The sequence below is a fragment of the Mirounga leonina genome, unplaced genomic scaffold (genome assembly GCF_011800145.1).
Source record: "Mirounga leonina isolate KUSES-001 unplaced genomic scaffold, KU_Mleo_1.0 Mir_151, whole genome shotgun sequence".
NCBI classification, from domain to species: Eukaryota; Metazoa; Chordata; class Mammalia; order Carnivora; family Phocidae; genus Mirounga; species Mirounga leonina.
In genome coordinates, this window is record NW_023270377.1 from 17,983,927 (window position 1) to 18,005,301 (window position 21,375).

At 53.9% G+C, this 21,375-nt stretch overlaps 1 protein-coding gene across 1 annotated transcript; it reads left to right on the forward strand.

The window, feature by feature from the left end:
* Positions 1-14,710: 14,710 nt before the first annotated feature.
* IHH (Indian hedgehog signaling molecule) lies at positions 14,711-20,083 on the forward strand. Its single transcript, XM_035006591.1, has 3 exons — positions 14,711-15,037; positions 17,437-17,698; positions 19,425-20,083. The coding sequence occupies exons 1-3, from the start codon at positions 14,726-14,728 to the stop codon at positions 20,081-20,083; spliced, it is 1,233 nt and encodes a 410-aa protein (XP_034862482.1). The 5' UTR covers positions 14,711-14,725.
* Positions 20,084-21,375: the final 1,292 nt, after the last annotated feature.

Genomic DNA, 21,375 nt, shown 5'->3' on the forward strand with positions numbered 1-21,375 from the left:
CCCTGCTTTCGAGATGGCTTATTCTGTGGAACATATAACCAACCTCTTTCACTTTACTGGGCCCCACCCATTGTTGTCTCTAGATGAAGTTTAGGCCCTCGATCTGCTCCTTCAGATTCTTCTCATGCTTCTCTCGTTGTGGCCTGCGCTAAGCCTCCATTTGGGAACATTGGTCTAGAGAACTCTCTCCGTGGCGGGCACAACACAGCACAGATCACTGCTGCTGTCCTCTGCCCAACGTCATGTAGGGTATTTTTTTGTTTTTTGTTTTTTTGTCTGTTTCCAAGGCATAGACAACAGACTAAACCACAATCTGGGATTGAAATTATAAAGAGCTCCGAGCACAAGGGCTGAGGTAGTTTCCCATTGGAGTGGGAGAGAAAGGGATTTTATTCTCCCATCCTTCATGCTACTTCAAATAACATGGCAACTAGAAGAACTTGAAAAGGCAGGCCAGCAGGGAGCAGGAACGGCCACAGATTTCTCTGAGACAACAGAATTGGCCTTAGCAGGAAAAAAGACAAAGTTTGTATGAGATAGGCGGCATCTTCGTTAGAAAGTCAACTCTTCAGGCAGATCAGGCAAGATTTAGCAGACCAGGATTGGCAAAGTCCCTTGGCCTTTCCTGCTAGGTTGTCCTCGACAGGTAAGACCATCTGAAACATTACTTTGGAGAGACAGGAAGGAAAGTTGAACTCAGATGTTCCCTGGGAGCTGTCAGGTGGAGGAAGGAGTCGGGGCAGAACCCATGGAGGCCTCTCCTGGTTTATTTACTTACGATGGTCAAATGCCTCCTCATCCCCATGCCTTCTCTGTCTGGGACAGGTGTTTCTGTCCTTAGGTCAGGTCATGGGGAAGACGACAACCCAAGTGATAATAAAATAATAATGATTATAAGAAGAACAGCACTAATAATAAGCAGCTAACAGTTACTGAGCAGTTAATATACACCAGGTGCTCTGGTAAGTGCCTGACATTGAATCCTCTCAGCATCAGAGGAAGAAGATACTGTTCACCCGCTTGGAAATAGAGTCTTGAAGTGATTAAGTGACTTATCAAAGGTCACACAGCTAATAAGTAACAGCCAGCATTTAAACCCAGACTTCTGAGTTCTTAACTGCATTGGTGTGTATATGACTGACAAACATTCTCCGGGAAGGGTGTTAGGCCTTCTTTCCTGTCTTGTGCTGGAACCATCCTTCTCCTGTGCACCTGCCTCCTTTCAGCAGGATCTTCTGGTTCCCACTGGCTCCTCACGGCAGAGCCTCTCAGGACTCCAGGACCCCCGTGCTTTCACCGACCAGCAGAGTCTGAGAGTTCCCCCAGGGCTCATTCCAAGTCACCACCAATAACTCTGCCTCCAGACTGCAGCACCCCAAGATGCGCCCCACCGTCCAGACTATCGTTGAAGTGAACTGAGGACTATGTAAAAACAATCTATCAGGTGGCTCACTTTCTTCCCTAGTTTCTTTTTGGCATAATTTAGACAGCCAGATTTCTGCATAGATGAGGTATGAGACCACATAAAAAATGGGAAGACTTCCCCAGCCAGCTGAGGGAGGAAATAAGCGTTCTTCACCCTGGATAATCCCTCTGTGCTAAAACCACGGTTTCAAGAGCATGCATTTTTTTTCTAATTTTTAATTTTTTTTTAAGTAGGCTCCACACCCAGCGTGGAGCCCAATGAGGGGCTTATACTCAACAACCCCGAGATCAAGAGTCGGATGCTCAACTGACCGAGCCACCCAAGTGCCCCAAGAGCATGCATTTTTAATCAGAGGGGGCTCGGGTTTGTGAATCCCCTAAAATTGTGAGTAAAATTCTAAGAGCATAACATTTTCGTGTTCTCAAAAGAATGCGTGACTTTTTTAAAAATTAGGTTAAGTAGAACGTGCCTAGTGATCTCCCTGCCACCGCCCCCATTACCCCAAAGGTTACTACCTCCGTGGGGATTTGCCTAAACACATCCTTAGAGAAACATTGCTCCCGGAGGCTCTGCCTTGGGTGGGTATTCTTGCCCCTCAGAGCTACGGGTGGTGGTTGAGAATCCTGGGCCAACTCCAGGGAAATCCCTGCCTCGACAAATTGGCCTAGCCAGGCTGTATTCCAGCCCTGCCCCCTGGCTTGGGCCCCTCCCCAAGGCCCCCAGCCTGGCCCAACCCCCACCCCACATGCACATAAAAGGGTCGAATTCTCGTGGCTGCTCCATAAATTTTATTCCGTAAATATTAGTTTTCCCTGTGTTTAATAAAGCAGTGGCCCACCTCCCCGCCTACCCGCCCGCTCCCCGGGGCCGGGGCTGGGGCCAGGGCTGGCTGGTGGGAGAAGGGACTCTTTCAATTGCTTTGGAGTATTTTTAGAAAAAAAAATAATATAAGGTGGTTTACACGAGCAAGCCAGCAAACCAGGAGCAGGACTAGGGACCTCGAGGAAGTTCGTGCAGCCGCTTGACCTAAAAATAGGGAAATAGCGCCACCTAGGCTGCAAGGCCTACTTGGCCTTGCTGCGGGGCTCCCCTGCCCCCACAGTCAGCTGGGACAGGCAAGCTCTGGGCTGGAAGAGAAATCTTCATCCCTTAGCACTCCAGCTGGGCAGCACCTCCTTCAGTCAGGCCTGACTGAGGGCTTTACCAGGGGCCTTGAGGGCAGTGCCGCAGCTGCCCCCTTGGAAAAAATCCCACCAGGGTCATTCTCCACTCTGTCATGGGTCAGCCGGTCTCCCAGATCAAGGAGTGTTTCCAAAGGCTAGAAAAGTTATTGAGAAGGGAAAGAGGAGCTTCTGGTCTCCATCTTCCCATTGAACCCGGAGGAGCTCACCCTGGAATTTCTAGAGTGTAAGGTAACAAAGAGAGAGACCAGTGCTCCTATGCTCCGGGCCAGGAAAGAATCTGTCCGTATCAGACCAACGTCCTTCCCCCGGGTCTGATGCACTTCACCTACAGGGAGCACTTGGGGGAAGGAGAGATGGTCAAGTCTCCTGAATACTCAGCCCTTACTGCTGCTTAATTTTATCTGGTGGTACATTTGAACTCCCGTTTCTTGCCTTCCTATTCATTGAAACCTCCCATTTTTCCCCAGCCCTTACCCCCGCTCCTCGCCCTGGTCTGCTGGGAGATGAGCAGGAGCCTCACGTGTCAGCCTCTGACTGGCAACGGCAGGAGGAGGGGCGATGGAAAAGGCCACAACTTAGTCTTGTTCTGGATGTTGTCACCAGGGGCATCTCCTTCTCTCCCCAATTATTCTGTCCCTCATGTTCTCCTATTTACAAAACTAGAAAGATTTGCTCCCAAGAGTATAGGGGAACCTAAAATCCTCTTAATAACCCATCCTCATGGGGGCGCCTGGGTGGCTCAGATGGTTAAGCATCTGCCTTCGGCTCAGGTCATGATCCCAGGGTCCTGGGATCGAGTCCCACATCGGGCTCCCGGCTCAGCGGGGAGCCTGCTTCTCCCTCTGACCCTCTCCCCTCTCATGCTGTTTCTCTCTCGCTCGCTCTCTAAAAAATAAATAAAATCTTTAAAAATAATAATAATAACCCATCCTCATGATGTAATCGGCTCTTTGTCTGTTCTGCCTACCCCCTCATTATTTGGGCTATTGATGTCACCTGTGTTGTATACCTATTTCCTGTGTGCCTCTTGTTTTCATCCTTTCATACTCTCAAGGAGTAAAATATTCTTTGAGAATAGAGTCCGTTTTAACCCTAACTCAGAAAATATCACCATGGTGGTATTATACTACCAAATGGGTTTTTATAAGATCAGGATGTGTTCTTTTCTCTTTTCTCTTCTCTTCTTTTCTTGTAATCTCTACCCCAAACATGGGGCTCGAACTCACAACCCCAAGGTCAAGAGTTGCATGCTCTACCAACTGAGCTAGCCAAGTGCCCCAGGATGTATGCTTTCCTAAGCTCTGCCCTGAAGTATTTTCTAATTCTAGTTTTCCTGAAGAAGAAACTGTTCAAAAGGAGTAGTGACCTACTACAGGAAACCTCCAGCCTCGGAGCCTACAGCTCTGGATTCCTAGTCCCTGTTCCTGGCATCAGTAAATACGAGAGCTCACCGAATTCCAATGGGTTATGCTGGGCACTCAGTTACAGAGAAGAATGTCGGAAGGGAAGAGAGCCCCACTTTGGAGGGAGACTTTTCCTGAACTGCCATGACCTTCTGGAAACAGCTACTGGTTATTCTTGTGGGCTCTTTATTGCTCTATTCCTACCCTCCCCCCCCACCATGTTCTGTCGGACAGGGTGTCAGAAGATCCCACCCTGAGGGGACACATCCAGACAGGGAGAGTCTGAGTTAGCTTCTGTGTGTGCATGTGTGTGATGCAGAGGGACCTAGGGCATCCCTTGCTCCTTGAGCTGGAAGCCCAGCTATCCTCTGTCTTTTGTCCCAGACCCTTGGAGGAATACTTTTCCATCTCCCAAGACTTTGCTTTATGGTGGTCCTCAACTCTGGGGTCTCATTTCTTTACCCTGGCTCGCATGAAGTCATTAGATGGCACCAAAGCATTCCAGCAATGGCTTCTTTGCTCTTCCAAGCTGTTAAGTCCTACCTGCACTCGGTCTCTCTCTCCTGGAGCCCAGCAGGTTCTGCTGTGCCCTCTGCACTCCTGGACCCTTTGAATGAGTGCTAGCCTCTCGACACCTAACTCTCATGGGTTCCTGAGAGTCTGGGCCAGCTTAGGGGAACCCGGAAGAGGCCTTGGAAGGACTCCAGGGTGTGGGGAGCACACAGCCATTGACTCACCTGGGAAGATTGTGCCAGGATTACCTGTCCTGCTGGGCCAAGGGCCAGGAGTTAAAGGAGCATGCGGTGCCACACTCTTCCTCCCCTCACTTTGGGGCCCAAAACAGAAGTAGGGCTAGAATTGGGGAGTAGGGCTTGGGGGCTGCTGGGAGTCCCTTCTGAAATCTGGGTGTTATATTTACTTTTTCATATTGGCAGCTGGAAGGGGAAGCCCATCCCAGCTCGGCATTGTTGTCTAACATGGTTAATCAGATCCTATAATCCTGCTGTGGAAATATTGGGCCTCACTCAAAACAATAGAGACCAAGAATATTGTGGTTAAACTTCAACCAACTGCCTCCCTGGCCTGTTTGCCTAACCCCTACCCCCCTCTCCCGGGCCAGAGTCCTCCTCGCTTTATGGACCCCTGATAGGATCGACAGCCGGTCAGAAATCGGTGACAGGAGAAGGGAGAATGGAGTAGGGGAAGGGTAATCCTCTTGACTAGCACTCCATCCTGCTTTCCCCCTCCCACCCTAGGACTTGAAGGGTAAGCAGGGTGGTGCACTGGGTTGGAGCTGGGGGTGGGGAGGCGGGGGAAACCCTGTAGGGTCTGGGTCTGTGATCAGGGGTCAAGAACAGTACTTCCGGGGGTCCTGGCTGGTAAAGAGATCCTTTATTCAAGACAAAAAACCCTGCTACAACATGAGGAGGAAAGCCTTCCAGTTTCATTTATGACCACTGCCTGGCCCTGCCCCCGAGGCACACCGCCGTACCAGTGGGTCCTATGTCACATATGGGAGGCACAGGAAGGCCCTGGCTGGGGGGAGAGGAATTGCCAACAAGGGTTTTTCTTTCATTAGTAACCTGATAGGACAACAATGTAGAGTCATACTCTGATGATGCACGGAGGTGACCCTGATGCCCCAACTGGAGTGGTTTTCTGCTGGTGGTAATGTCCATTATGTTGCTCTCTTTAGTAAATACCAATTCAATGTGGCAGATAATTTACATGATTAGAAGAGGACAGAGGGACTAGAAGGACTGTACAGTGCCACTTGGAATCAAAAGGAGTTGCAGGGTCTGGATTGTGCTAAAGGGAAAATTAACACAGCAATATGTTCAGCCAAAGGCAGAGGACATTCCTCCTGCAGACACTAGGGCACCTGGCTTGAGATGTGGCCAACTTTGAGTTTGTACTCAGCTGTCACGCATCCAGGAGACACTGGGCACAAGTTGCAGCCACCCTGCTTTTGGAGGTGTCACCAGCCAGCGAGCTGAAATACAGTGAGGCCCAGTGCCAGCACCTTGGACTATTGAACGGTCAAAGTGTAGGTGCATTTTTAGGATTTGGAGAATGAAAATAGCAGAAGTGCGCCAAATGAAACTATATTTGATCAGTTCATATAGGGTGCGAAGGGAACCCCAGGAGGGAGCATTTGATGTTTCTCAACTAGGGAGCTATGTGGTAATTCAGGGACCGGCATGGCTCCTGTGGGTCATTCACCAAAGCCATTTTAAAGCAGGGACTGGTTTAAAACTGGCAGAAAGACATCTGGAAAATAGTTCTTGGGAGTGAGAATCTACGACATAAGTATGCTCCTGGATAGGAATCTTGAGACCACCCCAATGGCCATCATCAGATGGAATTGAAGCAGGTACGAAACAGGTATCAAGATGATCTAAAGATGGGCGCCTGGGTGGCTCAGTTGGTTAAACGACTGCCTTCGGCTCAGGTCATGATCCTGGAGTCCCGGGATCGAGTCCCGCATCGGGCTCCCTGCTCGGCAGGGAGTCTGCTTCTCCCTCTGACCCTCCTCCCTCTCATGCTCTCTGTCTCTCATTCTCTCTGTCTCAAATAAATAAATAAAATCTTTAAAAAAAAAAAAAGATGATCTAAAGATGATGGAAAACATTTCAACAGTTAAGTAAGTTGGAGAACTAGTGGAAAGAATTCAGTGGGAAGAAAGATTCCCCAGTGGAAGCTCCAGAGGATGCGCCGTATTTCTGACCTGGAAGGGGAATGTAAGAAGCCAGGCTGGTTGGTTAAACCTTGTGTTGTACGGTACGTAGACTAGGTCTGTGAATGGGAAAGTCTAACGGCAGTTCCAAATCATCACAAAGGAATTCAAAGAAAGGCACAGGTTTGTAGGAAATATGTCAGGAATGAAATAGAAAAACCCATATTCAACAAGAAACAGGCACAATTAAACATATTAATTCAAATCCTGTATATATTGAGGGCTTACTCACCAGCATCCCCACCAACCAGGGGCATTATGCTACTTGCTGTCTGGCCACAAAGACGTATCTCCTGTTTTCAAGAAGCCTGCAATCCAAAGATGATAGTGAAGGGATAGATTTTTTCAACTGTATAAAGTAGAAAGTGAGAGCCATGCCTATGTCTGTTTTTTAAAAAAAATTTAAAAGAGGGCGCCTGGGTGGCTCAGTTGGTTAAGCGACTGCCTTCGGCTCAGGTCATGATCCTGGAGTCCCGGGATCAAGTCCCGCATCGGGCTCCCTGCTCGGCAGGGAGTCTGCTTCTCCCTCTGACCCTCCTCCCTTTCATGCTCTCTGTCTCTCATTCTCTGTCTCTCAAATTAAAAAAAAAAAAATTTAAAAGAATCATTTCTACACATACTGTTATATTACCTGCTTTTATTTTTACTTGACTATGTTGTGTCCATATTGACATGTCAAACATAAATCTCTTTAAAGGGTTAATTATCGTCAGTATGAGCATTATAAAAAGCTTAAAAATCATACTCATGATCAGCAAGCAGAAAGCCAAGCTTACTCCATTTCCCCCCCAGCTTCATCCTCAATCACACTGGTCTCCTTGCTATTTCTTTGATATGCAAGCACGTAAGGCCTTTGTTCTATGCAGTTCTCTCCGCTAGAATGCTCTTCCCTAGACATCTGCTTGGTTGAAGACCTCACCTCTTTCAGGTCTTGGCTCAAGCCACACTCAGGGAGACCTCCACTGACCACCCTACTTACCAGAGTGACCCGCCTCCCAACCTCACACCCTTCCCACGAGCGGGCTGCCCACCCAATCCTTTTCCTCCCTTTTACGGTTTGTGCTGATGGTCCTTCAGGTTCCCTTGTAACACATTATGCAACTTCGTTATTTTTAATTGTCAGTATCCCTAATGCTTCCCCACTAGACTACAGCTCCACAAGAGCAGGAATCTTTTTTTGTTTTTCTGGTTCTCTCACATCCCAAGCAACTCGTGCAGTGTTTGGCACTTCATAGGTGTTCAAAAATACTTGCTGAGTGAGTATCTGAAGAAAGATGATCACACACACACAACACAGCCCTCCACATCGGCAGTATCTTGAAGGGGTTTTAGAAACTTGTAGACATAAATGAATGTAATCTTTTTGGTCTGGAGCAACCAGTCAGAAGGCAAGAGGGGGAGCTGAAATGCCATGTTAGCTAGAACCACAACGGAATGGAGTTGTCATTTTGCAGAAACTAAGAATACAAGTTCTAAAAAACAAGTGACAGAATACCTTCTTGCTTTCTTCGGCTATACATCCCCAGCATCCTTAGGGTGCTATCTGCACCAAGAGAGACTGGTGAGAGAGTCGAGGTGAGCCAATCCAAACCCAGTTACAGAAAGCATGTCAAGAGCATCGCTTGAGTACTTAAAGAGTAGTACCCTCTCCTGTACCGAACATTCACTGAACTAGTATTTTCAAAGACTCCCTTTAAGCAACTAATTTTTTCCCAAATAGGGACGCTGGGGTTGAAATGAAGCTTATTAGTTAATAAACATGTTATTATCCATATACAAAAATATATTTGGATATATGTCTTTCAGTCTATAAGAGTTTCCAACAATCTTTAGTTTCTGATCTGAGGGGAAAAACTCTCTTCCTAACTAATCTTGCTACTTTTTCCTACCTTTTCAAAGTCATCAAAGCAAGGTCTTTAATGCTTGAATCCCTCTGAAGTGCCTTGTAATGAGCTTATTGTTAGGGTGAAGGTAACTTGACATTCCCATTTCTAATCAATAGTTGGCTTTCAAAGCATTTGAGTGGCTCTAATTGGATCTCCAAAATGTGTTCTGGACTGACCTGAGGCTTGAAAGACAAGCCTGCTTCCATTTCTGTATATGGGCCAAATTTAGTGGAGTTGCTAACCTCTTTAAAAAATCAACAGTAGAGGGGCGCCTGGCTGGCTCAGTCTGTAGAGCGTGGGACTCTGGATCTCGGGGTTTTGAGTTTGACCCCCATGTTGGGCGTAGAGCCTACTTTATTATTTTTTTTCAAAGATCATATTTATTTATTTGACAGAGAGAGACACAGCGAGAGAGGGAACACAAGCAGGGGGAGTGGGAGAGGGAGAAGCAGGCTTCCCGCCGAGCAGGAAGCCCGATGCGGGGCTCGATCCCAGGACTCTGGGATCATGACCTGAGCCGAAGGCAGACGCTTAACGACTGAGCCACCCAGGTGCCCCCGTAGAGCCTACTTAAAAAAAAAAAAAAAAAATCAACAGAAGTCAGAGTGATCCCAACCAGTTGGGGAAATGGTCAAAGAGTATGAGGTCTTGGGCGCCTGAGTGGCTCAGTTGGTTAAGTGACTGCCTTCAGCTCAGGTCATGATCCTGGAGTCCCGGGATCGAGTCCCACACCGGCTCCCTGCTCAGCAGGGAGTCTGCTTCTCCTCTGACCCTCCCCCCTCTCATGCTCTCTCTGTCTCTATCTCATTCTCTCTCTCAAATAAAATAAAAATAAAATCTTTAAAAAAAAAAAAGAAGAGTATGAGGTCTTAAAAATCCAAGATGAAAGTAACAATAGAGTCCCTTAGATTTAGAGAGAAAATGAGTGTCTTGAACAGAGGTCAACAACCCAGCGTGCTTGCCCCAGGAATCACGAAGAAATGGATTATTATGGAGTCAAACCGGTCTGGATTCCAACTCCAACTCCCTCACAAGCTCTGAACCTTAGTTCCTCATTCGTAAAATGAAGATAATGGTGTCAATTTCATAAGGCTTTTGTGAAGGTTACAACAGATTGCACTGGGGTTTCCCCCTTTACTAGATCATCCAGCTTGGGTTTTCATTATCACTGGTGCCATCATCTAGGCTTGGGCCACAGCCTGTCACTGAGTATCCTCTTCATTCTTTTCCGGTATTCCTCTCCCTCCTTCAAAACCGATCTCTTTCAAGAGGTCTAACCCTATTATCAGATGGAATTGAAGCCGCTACGAAACGGATGTCAAAATGATCTAAAGATGATGAAAAACATTTCCAACAGTTAAGTAACTGGGACAACTAGTGGGAAGAATTCAATGGGAAGAAAGATCCCCAGGCTAATGGCTTCTTAATTCCATACCCTTCTAGGCCCTTATCTACTAACTTATCTAGTTTATCATGCATTATTCTGTACTCATTTGTGAGTGGCATTCATGGCTTCGTAACTGTCTTTTATTTTCATGATTTATTTTTCAGGTTAAATAGTAAATTTCTTGAGGACAAAAACTGTGTCTTTTACTTTCTGTTTGCATTCTCTGTCTTTATGCACCCATCACGCTAGTGTGCACAAGGTAGATGCTCCCTAATAGAAAGAATCCTCTTAGTCCCACTACTGTCTCAGGGCACACATGTATGAGCAGCCTGATGGATATTATTCCCTCCAGATGGGTGATAGGGATCAGACCCACTCTTGCTAGCGAAGCCAACAGAGGAAAATGACACGTAAGCTTTGTAGTTTACAGCTTATACTTCTAACCCTCTCAACAATCCTACAAGGTAAGTGATAAGATTTTCACTTGATAGATGAGAAAACGAAAATTTAGAGACGTCAAGTGACTTACCCAAGGCCACATAGGTAGCAGGTATCGGAGACCATGTTCAGGTGCAGATCTGCCAACTCCAGGCCTAGTGCTCTTTCTGTGAGCCAGGGCTGCTGTGCTCTGAGTCATTGGAAGATATTTGACTAACTGCATTCCTGAAACTTGTCTGGTTGTGGCTCAGCACCCATGGATTTAGAGCAGGACTGATCTGGTCAAGTGGCAGGATTAGGAGGAAAAAGACTAGTTGATTATAGAAGTACGGACCAGCACGGTATGTGTGTGTGTGTGTATCTGTAGATACACACACATTTTATACACACACATACATATGCACACCTATATGAATAGATGACGATAAGCACATGATATTTGTACTACAGTGTTAAATTCAAGATTGAGTAAATATACTAACATAGTAGTCTAATAAACAGATATTAAATTTTTAAAGTTTTATTTATTGAAGTAATCTCTACACCCAGCGTGGGGCTGGAACTCATGATCCCGAGATCAAGAGTCCCATGCTCTACCCGTTGAGCCAGCCAGGTGCCCCAACAGATATTTAAATTATCAGGTTCTATGGTGTATTTTCCATCCCCCTCCGCCGCCGCCTTTCTTTCCAATCTGTTTTTCCAACGTTCATTCTGGTAAGCAAAAAATGAATCATAGTATCCAAAGAAATAGATTTTACTTTGTTCTATCCCAAATCCAGATGATTGAGGGGGAGAAGGGTCTAAAGGAGGGAGAAGAAAAGTGCTTTTACCAATAGGCCCAGGACTCAGATGTGAGGTGCCCTGTTCAGGCTGTGTTGCTACTGCTCAAACTCCAGGCCATGGGTGGCCCCGGACTGGCACACCTTGGTTCTCTAGGTGGAACCTGCCAGCGACCAGGCTTCATTTGCTAGGTCTCATGGATTAGCCCAATTCAAAAGCTACCCTACATCTACCTAACAGCTAAGAACATAGGCAGCCAAGAAATGCCCCAAGGTTCTTGGGCCCCAATTCAGATAAAAAGTGCTCCAGGATCACTGCCATGGAAATGATGATGCTTCCATTCTCAGTCCCCTTCTCCCCCTCCCTCCACTGAATGCGATTGGACTGATGCAGATCCGAACTTGAGATTCAGATCTTGAACCACCACTGTGTCCTGAGAAAAAAGTGTAAGTTCGGAGTGAAGAAGCTCCGGGGTTCAAATCTTGACTGTGGGACCCCAGACAAGTTACTTTACTCTTAGAGCCTTAGAACTACTCTAGATCCGTAATATGAGAATAAGAATTGCCATGTGCAGAGGGTTATTGGGAAGATTTGGCTAAGTGCTTAAGGTGAGTGTCACAGAGAAAAGACTTGGAAAATATTAGCACCCCCCCCATCCGCTTCTCCCAGTGCACACCCTGATCGCTGCTCCTAAGTTAGCCAGGCCAAGGTGGGGCTACACTTGGTGGGGGCACAATCTCAACCATCGAGGTTACACTGCTGGAGGGGCACCCCTGATGCCAAGGAGCACCCCTGATGCCAAGCTGCCTCAGCACCCCATAGTGCTTATTTGACACAGATCAGATCTTTACCAGAGATTTGTATTCAACAGGATCACAGTTTAAGAACAGAAGTGAGAGGAAGAATGGCAAAGTTAATACATGGTTATAAGTTCAAGCCTCTAAGAGATTCTTAAAATTGTCTTTTACTTGGAGAAAAGAAGGTTGAAAGTGAATTTAACAGAGACCGAAGTGGGATAATGGCCCTGATCTCTAAGGCCAGAAAAAAAGGAAAGGAGTTGAATTTGCATTAGAGATGGAGGAAGAAAGAAAGACTGAACTTAAGGCAAAACTTCCCTAGAAGATTATTACATAACACATTGGGACAGGTGACCCTGGAAACCTATGCGGTGGTCTTCTTTAGAGCTCCATAAGAAGAGGACCCCAGTTTGTCTGGACTGAGAGAGGTTCTGACCTGGCTGAGTAGTCTGCCCCGGAAATCAGTGGGAGAGAGGCAGGTGGGTGGGGAATATTGCAGGGATAGTTTTTGAACCCCGGAAAACGTGCCTTAAAGCTCTTTGAGAGCTTTCAAGGAAAAGAAACAACATCAGAGTGATCTGAGACTGGGAGACAGAATCCAAATACCAAAGAAGGAAGAAACCCAGTGTGGGGAACATGGGGAAAAGGGAGGAAAAGAAACAGTCCATTCTGTATCCAAGTGACATGCCACGCTACTCCTGGTGGTGTCATCCTAACTTCCCTTCTGTGGGCCTCAGTTTCCTTTTCTGTGAATGAAGTGCTTGGATGAAGCACTATCTTGTGTCCTCTTCAATTCTGAACTTCTGTTCACAAAGTCGATCCAGAGAAAACGTGAGTACATCTGTGAAAAGCCACCACCGTCCAAAACCCGGGCTGTACTGGACGCACAAGACAGAGGGCCAAGGCACCTGCGCCGGTGAGGGCTGGGGCTCTGGGGTCAGACCTGGGTAGAGGGTAGAGGATTTGAATTCCTCTCTGCTCCTCAGCCAGAAGCTAATGGTTCATCTTCTTTGAACTTCAAAATCTTCATTTGTAAACTGGGAGTAATAATAGCTCATTGGGGGGTTGTGAGTTTAAATTAGATAATGCAAGCAGAATACTTAGCAGATACTTATCTAATAGCTTCTATATATCAGACACGTATCAATAAAGTGGTACTTATTGTGTTAGTATTCTTGGAATGAGCATTTTTAAACCTTTTTATTTCTATCTCTACTGAATTTGTAGGATATATTGCAACCAAATCATATAATTTGTTGCGATGGTGGCATTTGTTCTTAACATACTTGCCTTTTCTTGTTTTAGCAGAATAAATCCGAGTTCATTCAGCTGTCCTGAATGGCATGTTAAAATACATAGACAATCCATGTTTCTCTGGCTGCCTCTACCTATTCTCTGTCCTTTGTAATTTGTAAAGTAGAATTGACAAAGTAATTGTCCGGCATGCCCGCAGCTCTGAGTCGTTGGCGCGGTCCTTAGCAAGCCCGGTCCCCGAGCCCCGCGCTGCCCCTCTCCGCCGTGGTCAGTTCCTCCAGGATTCTGTCGATGTCGCCGTTTAGCTGCTCTTCTCTGCACCGTGGCCCCTCCCTCTGCAACTTCGGTTTGCTCTTTTCAATAGTGTTTCCAACTCAAAAACCCCTATCTGACTCTTCGTGAGGCAGGATGCCCCATTCCCAGCTTCACACCCGGCGGCCACGGGATGTGCACCGGGTTGATACAGAATTCAGTCCACCAAGCTGAGAGGGCGCGGCTCCTGGGCCAGGGTGGGGCACCAGGTTAGGAGCGGCCTCCTGCCTTTTGGCTTGACTTCCCCGCAGGGGACACCGTAGGCGGCTGTGCGGTCCGGCCACTGCCCCCCGCCCCTCGCGTCCGGCCGCGCCGTGGGTTGCGGTCTCTGTGGGGGTGGCAGCTCCTGTCCGGGAGGTTTGCGTCTGGCGGGGCACCCCGGAGCCGCGGGGAGCCCAGAGGCGAGGCCCGTGGCGGGGTGGGGCGCGTCCGGGCGGGGAGGGCGAACTCGGGCAGCACAGGGGGCGCCGAGGGCAGCGGGCGGGCGGACGCGGCAGAGGAGCGAGCGGGGACGAGGGCTGGCTGGTGCCGGGGCCGCCCGCCCGAGGGGGAGGAGGCTGTGCCGCCCTTGCTGCAGGTTCGCTGTCGAGCGCACAGGAGGCAGGGACATGGGTAGGGTGCGGTCTGCGCGGGGCCCGAGCCCGGATCTCTTCCATTTCCCCTCTCACTCGGCCCCGAGCTGCGCCGCAGACGGCAGCAGCTCCCGCTCCGCCCGAGCCGCCTGACCGCCGGGCCGGGGTGCTAACCGCGGGGCCCGCCAGCCCGCCGGCCCGGCCAGCCCAGCCCAGCCCGGCGGCCCGCAGCCCCGCCGCCCGCCGCCCCCCGCCGCCGCCGCGTTGCCAAAACAAACGGGCCGGCCTATTTATTGGCGGCCGGCGAGCCGGGCAGCTCAGAGTCGAGGCGCCGAGGGGGACAGCGCGCCGCCACCAGCCAGGGCCCCGGGCCCCCGCCCCGCACCTGAGTCCCGCCGGCCCTGCGCCGCGCCGCGCAGCCCATGGCGCCCCCACCCGGAGCCCCCCGGAGCCAGCCGGACGCCTGAGCCCCCGCAGCGCTCCCGTCGACTCGCCCGCCCACCAGCCCACCAGGCGCCCTCGCCCGCCGCTCGCCCGGGCTCCCCGGCCATGTCTCCCGCCCGGCTCCGGCCCCGACTTCGGTTCTGCCTGCTCCTGCTGCTGCTGCTGGTGCCGGCGGCGCGGGGCTGCGGGCCGGGCCGGGTGGTGGGCAGCCGGCGGCGGCCGCCGCGCAAGCTCGTGCCGCTCGCCTACAAGCAGTTCAGCCCCAACGTGCCCGAGAAGACCCTGGGCGCCAGCGGGCGCTATGAAGGCAAGATCGCGCGCAGCTCGGAGCGCTTCAAAGAGCTCACCCCCAACTACAATCCCGACATCATCTTCAAGGACGAGGAGAACACGGGCGCCGACCGTCTCATGACCCAGGTGAGCGCGACCCGCCCTCGCAGGGCGCCGCCGCCGAAGCACCGCCACCTGCCCGGCCCTCCCCGCCCCCCTGGCACCTTTTCTCGACTGGCTGGCACGCCCCCTGGCACCTGCCCCTCTCGCCAAGCCCGGCCGCCTGCTGCCCGAGATGGGCCGGCCAGGGGGTCCCCGGCGGCAGCGCGGACATCCGCGACCCCGCCGGAGGCCGTGAGAAGAGCTCCCCGCTGCCAGGCGCCACGGCCGAGCCGGGTGGCGCAGCCCCTCCGCCCCGGAGTGCAGGCAGCTGAGGCCAGATGCGGCACCCGGAGGTACCTCCCGCGCCGCCGGGACCCACGCAGTCCCTCCGGGCCTAACCTTCCGCACGGCTGCGCCCCTCTTCTTTCGAAGCCATTCGGCACCCCTGAGGCGAAGAAGCTGCGGGCGCAGGGGGCCTTTCCTCCCCGCGCTCGTGGTCCGCTGCGCTGCCCCCTCCTGGAGCAGCGTCCGCCGCCCCCCCCCCCCCCAGTCTGGGGTTAGGGACGGCGGGAAGAGTTGGGCTGGGAGGCGGAGGTGGGAAAGGGAACTTGCCTGGCGAGCCCACGTGTCTGTCCCCAGAGCGGAGCGGCGCAGCTGCGGTTAAGGGTGGGGTGCCGGGAACTTGGGGCTCTGGGACCGAACTTGGGGGATCCCTGGGCTTGGTGGCGGGCCGGGGAGGGTTGAAAGAGAAGAACCAGGATGCCCGGGGAGGCAGGGAGCAGAGCTACCGCTAGCTAGTTTCTGCAAGCTCCGAAGAGGACCCGCTCAGCCCACGCACTGGGGAGCAAACTTTCTTCCCTGCAGCCGGGGTCCCAAGGGATCAGAAACCTACGTGCCCTTCCTCAGTGGTCTCCCGGGGCTTCCCCCGCAGGCAGGCAGCCTGCTCCCTAGGTGCTTTGGGAAGAGCAGCTCCACCACAACCCTCAGCCTGCGCCCTGGCGCCGGGGCTGGCCTGCCGGTGTCGGGGCCGAAGGTTGGCTGGTGGCCGGGCCGGGCCGGGCGCCGAGGAATGCAGATAAGGATCCAGGCCACGGGCTGGGCAATCATTGACAGCGCGCGCCCGGCTCTGGACCCGGGGGAGGGGGAGAGAGGCGGGGAGCAGGGGCCCGACTGGCGGGCAGACGTAGGTGGGGGGCTAGAAGCCTGGAGGCAAGGAGCACGCAGAGCTCCCTCCCTGGGCAGTGAGCAGCCCCCAGCTAGACTGCTCTCCCGGAGGACGGCCAGGCCTTGGGCTGTAGCCCCGGTTGGCTCCTGGGAGACCCGAGTCCAAGGGTCTGTGGGGCCCGGGCTCTGCGAGGTGGGGGTAGCTTGAGACACCGTCTGCCCACACTTGGCGGCCCCTCGCACCTGAGTCAAGTACTGTGAAAGGGCCCCCTCTTCCCACAGGCCCCTCCCCCCAGTCGATTGCAGGGTCCTTTGGGCTGCAGGCACGGCGGGGAGTCACCACAGACGGGTGAGCTCTCCCGTCCTTCCCGCAGGGCGCGGTTCTACTCCCACCCCCATGTGAGACAGAGCGTGGAGCCGGCTCGCTGAGATCAGAGGCTCGGTTTCTTGGGTCCCTTCCCTGATAGGGGCAGCGCAGAGGTGCCGAAGGCTCTGGACTCAGGGAGAACGTTGCCTGGTGTTATCAACCCTGCGGGCTCCCCGTGCAGCGAGAGTCGCTCTGCCTCGCCCTCCAACTGGCCAGGCTGGGCGCTAGCATTTCCACCAGCTTCTGGTTCCCCCGCTTCCGCATCCTCGGATTGGTTGCTGGACGCTTTTGGATCTTAAGTCCCAGCAGGAATACTCTGTGGCAACCAAGAGATCTGGGAGGCCTGGGATTCCCCTTCAACACACCCCCACGCTGCTGGGGCGCTCTGCACCTGCCGGGTCCAGGGGACCCGAGTTGGGGGGCTTCAGCCCTGAGGCTATGGTGACACCTACTGGGCATGTCCGGCCTTGCACGCCTAGCGGGCCAACCGCAGGCAGTCGGCACCCCCACCCTGCGGGCAGAGGGTGGTTTCTGGTCTCCGGTGCCTTGGTGGGACAGAGGGACTGGGCACTGGAAAAGTGTAGCCCCACCTGTGGAGGGATCAGTACCCCGATCTGAGGGGAGAGAGAGAGTGCAGGAGGGAGGGGCCACTTATCAGAGAAGGTCGCCCAAGGGTGCACCGCCCTCCGGGCCCTCCAGATTTGTGGCGCCACCGTGCGGTCCAGGTCCCTGGAGCCATCAGATGCTAGAACGCAAGGCAGCAAGTTAGGGCTCTTTGTTCCTAAGAGGCAGGGACAGAGCACCCTCCCTGGTTTCCCAAATCCAGCGGATGCTCTGGGAGAGGCTAGAGGCGCACCTCCACCTGCCCGCAGGGCAGCATCTCCCCCTAACTCCGCGCGCTTTCCTCCCGCAGCGCTGCAAGGACCGCCTGAACTCGCTGGCCATCTCGGTGATGAACCAGTGGCCCGGCGTGAAGCTGCGAGTGACCGAAGGCTGGGACGAGGACGGTCACCACTCGGAGGAGTCGCTGCACTATGAGGGCCGCGCGGTGGACATTACCACTTCGGACCGCGACCGCAATAAGTACGGACTGCTGGCACGCTTGGCAGTGGAGGCCGGCTTCGACTGGGTGTATTACGAGTCCAAGGCCCACGTGCATTGCTCCGTCAAGTCTGGTGAGCCGCTGCCTGGGGGCTGGGCCCGGGGCCGGGGCCACAGGGCGTGGGCAGGCACAGGGCTCACTGCTGCCCGGAAGGTGAAGAGGCCCGCCAGGGGATGGAGGAGGGGACCCCAGGGAAGAGGACGTCCGCGGCGCTCCCTGCTGCTGCTTGTGACCACCTGCTCATCCCGTGCCTGGTAGTGTCATGGCAGGAGCCTAGGGAGACAGGGCCCCGTCCCAGCGCTGCTGGGGGCCGGCCTTGCGGTCCACAGTCCAGAGCCTTCCACAGGAGGTGCAAGACAGAGCAAGCTGGACAGATGGAAGCCAGGCTGTGACAGAGATGGCCTCCCCACTCAGCTGACTCAGAATGGAGGCGGGTGGTGGGACCGGGGGCCAGGGGCCAGGGCATGCCCAGACACCAGCACGCCTGACCGGGAGCCAGGAGCCCAGAGATTCAGAACCCATAACCCTGCTGCAGGTCAGGCCCTTTGGGGCACTTTGTATACTCCTCCAGGGGGTGCAGGCGTAGGCGTCCCCAACCTCTCACCCCCCAGGGCCCTGAAGCTGGACGTTTTGGGGCAAAGCCAGCCACGAGGGCCAGAATAAACAGAGTGGACTCAATAAAATGGATTTTCCCAGATTGGCCGCCTTGTTGATGCGAATGGGCAGGCATCGGGGCCTCGCCCCTCCCTCAGATCTTGTCAGCACCCGTGACACCTACACTGAACCCAGTCATGGATGCTTCAAATGGTTCCTGCGTGACGGCCAGTCTGGCCCCACCTGGCTGCGGGCACAGCCCTCCGCGCGGGCACCAGGCAGCAGTCACGCTTGAAGACCTGGCACACTGAGACCACGCCTACTGCTTCCTATTCCCAAACCCACCGGGGCACACAGTGGGGGCCCCCACCCCCAGCCTCCCCTCCAGCACTTGCCCGCCAGTTGTATCTACTTCAAGTCACCTCCACCCTTCACCTGCGAGCCACTGGCCTGGGGCCAGCCCCCCAAGCGGGCACCTGCATCATTATTCCTGACCCCCAACACTGCTCTCCATTCCCACTCACCAGTGCCACTGTGTCCTGTCCCCACACAAGGACCCAGCACATGAACTGAAGACGGTGATTTTACCCTTGCCACTGAGCCAGACCCTGGCCTGACCCTTCGCTCCGAGGCGCCCCAGGAAGTCTGTGTTTGTGCATGGCGGGTCCCCCCTCTCACCCTTCTATGGACTCCAGGGGCCAGCTCTGGCCCAGAACTTGGGGAGTCCGTCTGAGAGGGCAGTTTTGGGGGAGTGTCTGAGCAAGGAGTGAGAAATAATGGGACATGTAGACCCCAGAGGAGCTAAGTGCCTTCTCCACGAGACTGCAGCTTTCCGAGGGTCGAGCCACAGCGGACCGCGGCGCAGCTCAGCCGGCCCCTGGCCTCTCCGACTGCTTCCCGGCACTGTCAGGCTTGAGGGCCGGCGGGGGCTTTACCTGGGCTTCGGCAGGGCCCTTTCCTCCTCCCTCGCTGTCTTGGCGCCCAATACGCTCCTCTCACTGGCAAAGGATTTGACTGGGGGTGGGAGGGAGGAAGATCACATGGTGGGTTGGGGTGGGTTCAAGGCTGCATGGGACTGAGGGAGGGAGTGCGGAGCAGAGCCAGGAAATGGTGATGGGGGGGCTCTCCGGGAGTGAGAGCGAGAGGAGCTCTGGGGAGGGGTGCTGTGACCAGCAGTAACACCTTCATGTCCCTTCTTCCCACAGAGCACTCGGCTGCGGCCAAGACAGGTGGCTGCTTTCCTGCTGGAGCCCAGGTGCGCCTGGAGAGTGGGGCACGCGTGGCGCTGTCAGCCTTGAGGCCTGGAGACCGGGTGCTGGCCATGGGGGAGGATGGGAACCCCACCTTCAGCGACGTGCTCATTTTCCTGGATCGCGAGCCAGACAGGCTGAGGGCCTTCCGGGTCATCGAGACCCAGGACCCCCCGCGCCGCCTGGCACTCACGCCCGCCCACCTGCTCTTCACCTCCAACAATCACACGGAGCCAGCCGCCCACTTCCGGGCCACGTTCGCCAGCCAAGTGCAGCCCGGCCAGTATGTGCTGGTGGCCGGGGTGCCAGGCCTGCAGCCTGCGCGAGTGGCGGCTGTCTCCACACACGTGGCCCTTGGGGCCTACGCCCCGCTAACACGGCACGGGACGCTGGTGGTGGAGGATGTGGTGGCTTCCTGCTTCGCGGCCGTGGCGGACCACCGTCTGGCTCAGTTGGCCTTCTGGCCCCTGCGACTGTTTCACAGCTTGGCGTGGGGCAGCTGGAGCCCGGGAGAGGGAGTGCACTGGTACCCCCAGGTGCTCTACCGTCTGGGACGGCTCCTGTTGGAAGAGGGTAGCTTCCACTCGCTGGGCATGGCCGGCCCAGGGAGCTGAAAAGGCCCCTTCGCTGCCCTCCCGCAACTGCCTAACTGCTTGCCAGCAGGGCACCAGCGCTGGCCGGGGCCTGAGTTGGGGGGCGCTGGTTCCCACCATCTCCTCTTCGACAGAGACACCCCATCGCGACTTGACTGGGCAGTGCCAGTGTGGACCACCCCACCTCGATGCCGAGCCGGTTGGGGCGGGGTGGGGCTGCTCTAGCCTTCTATTCTAGAGACCTCGAGGCTGGCACAGTGGGGCCAACCCAGCCAGCCCTCCCTTCGGCTTTTCACACCCGCCTTCCCCACAGGGGAGGGCCCATTCCATTTGTCTCAGGCCCCTCTTAGTTGGGCTCACACCTCAGTTGATGCTGCTAGATTCCCTGGGAGCCAGCAGGGAGCTGGCCGGACTCATCACCTGCTGCCCAGAACTGCCAAGGCTGCGGGGTAGGGCAGCCAGCCTGGCCACCCTGAGGCATGACCTTCGTCCCTGGCCACACTCCCCGGGACACATCCAGAGACTGTTGCTGTGGTGGCCAGAGTTCTGGGTTCCAGCCAATGTGATCATAGTGCCCGGGACCAGGGGAGGGGGCTGGATGTCCTTCTGCCCCTGCCCAGGCTAAGCTCCCTCTTCTGCTGAACCATGACCCCCACACCCCCTCCGGTCAGTCTCCCCCACCTTATTTATTGGCGCGGAGGGGGAAGCCCATGGGAGAATTTGGGGGATGTTTTGGTCTTTTCTTCCTTTTGTAATAAAAATTATTTAAGTTGTTAGAGCCATAGAGTCTAGGATGCTGAGTGGGGCCAATACACAGACAGCCTGGAGCCATGGGTGGGTCCGTCCGGGGCTGTGCTCACCTTCCTCCACGGACAAAATCTCCCATGCTCCCACCATCTCTGCAGGCCCTCCTCACCCAGCAGCCCAGCAAAGTCCCCACAGAGAGCTGGGCTCTGCGCCAGGCAAGGCCTTTCACACGCTGACCTCCAAGTTTGCCCTAAACACTACTGGACCAGAGAGAGAACTGAGGTAAATAGCCCAGGGTCACTTTACTCATCTAGAACCACCTCACTGTGCCTAGTTGAGGCGCTTTTCTTGCTTATTCCAGACTTTCTCAGGGCCTGGGGTTCTCTTCCTTCAGTGAGAATAATGGACCACGGTACAAAAAGATTCTGTAGAATTCGCATCTGCCCCGTGGCCCCTTCTGACTTCTGGGATAACTCAGGGGTCCCTAATCTAGCAGCCCTCAAACCTCAGAATCACCTGGGCAGCATGTTTAAAAATGATTCCTGGCTCCACTCAAACAATTCTGC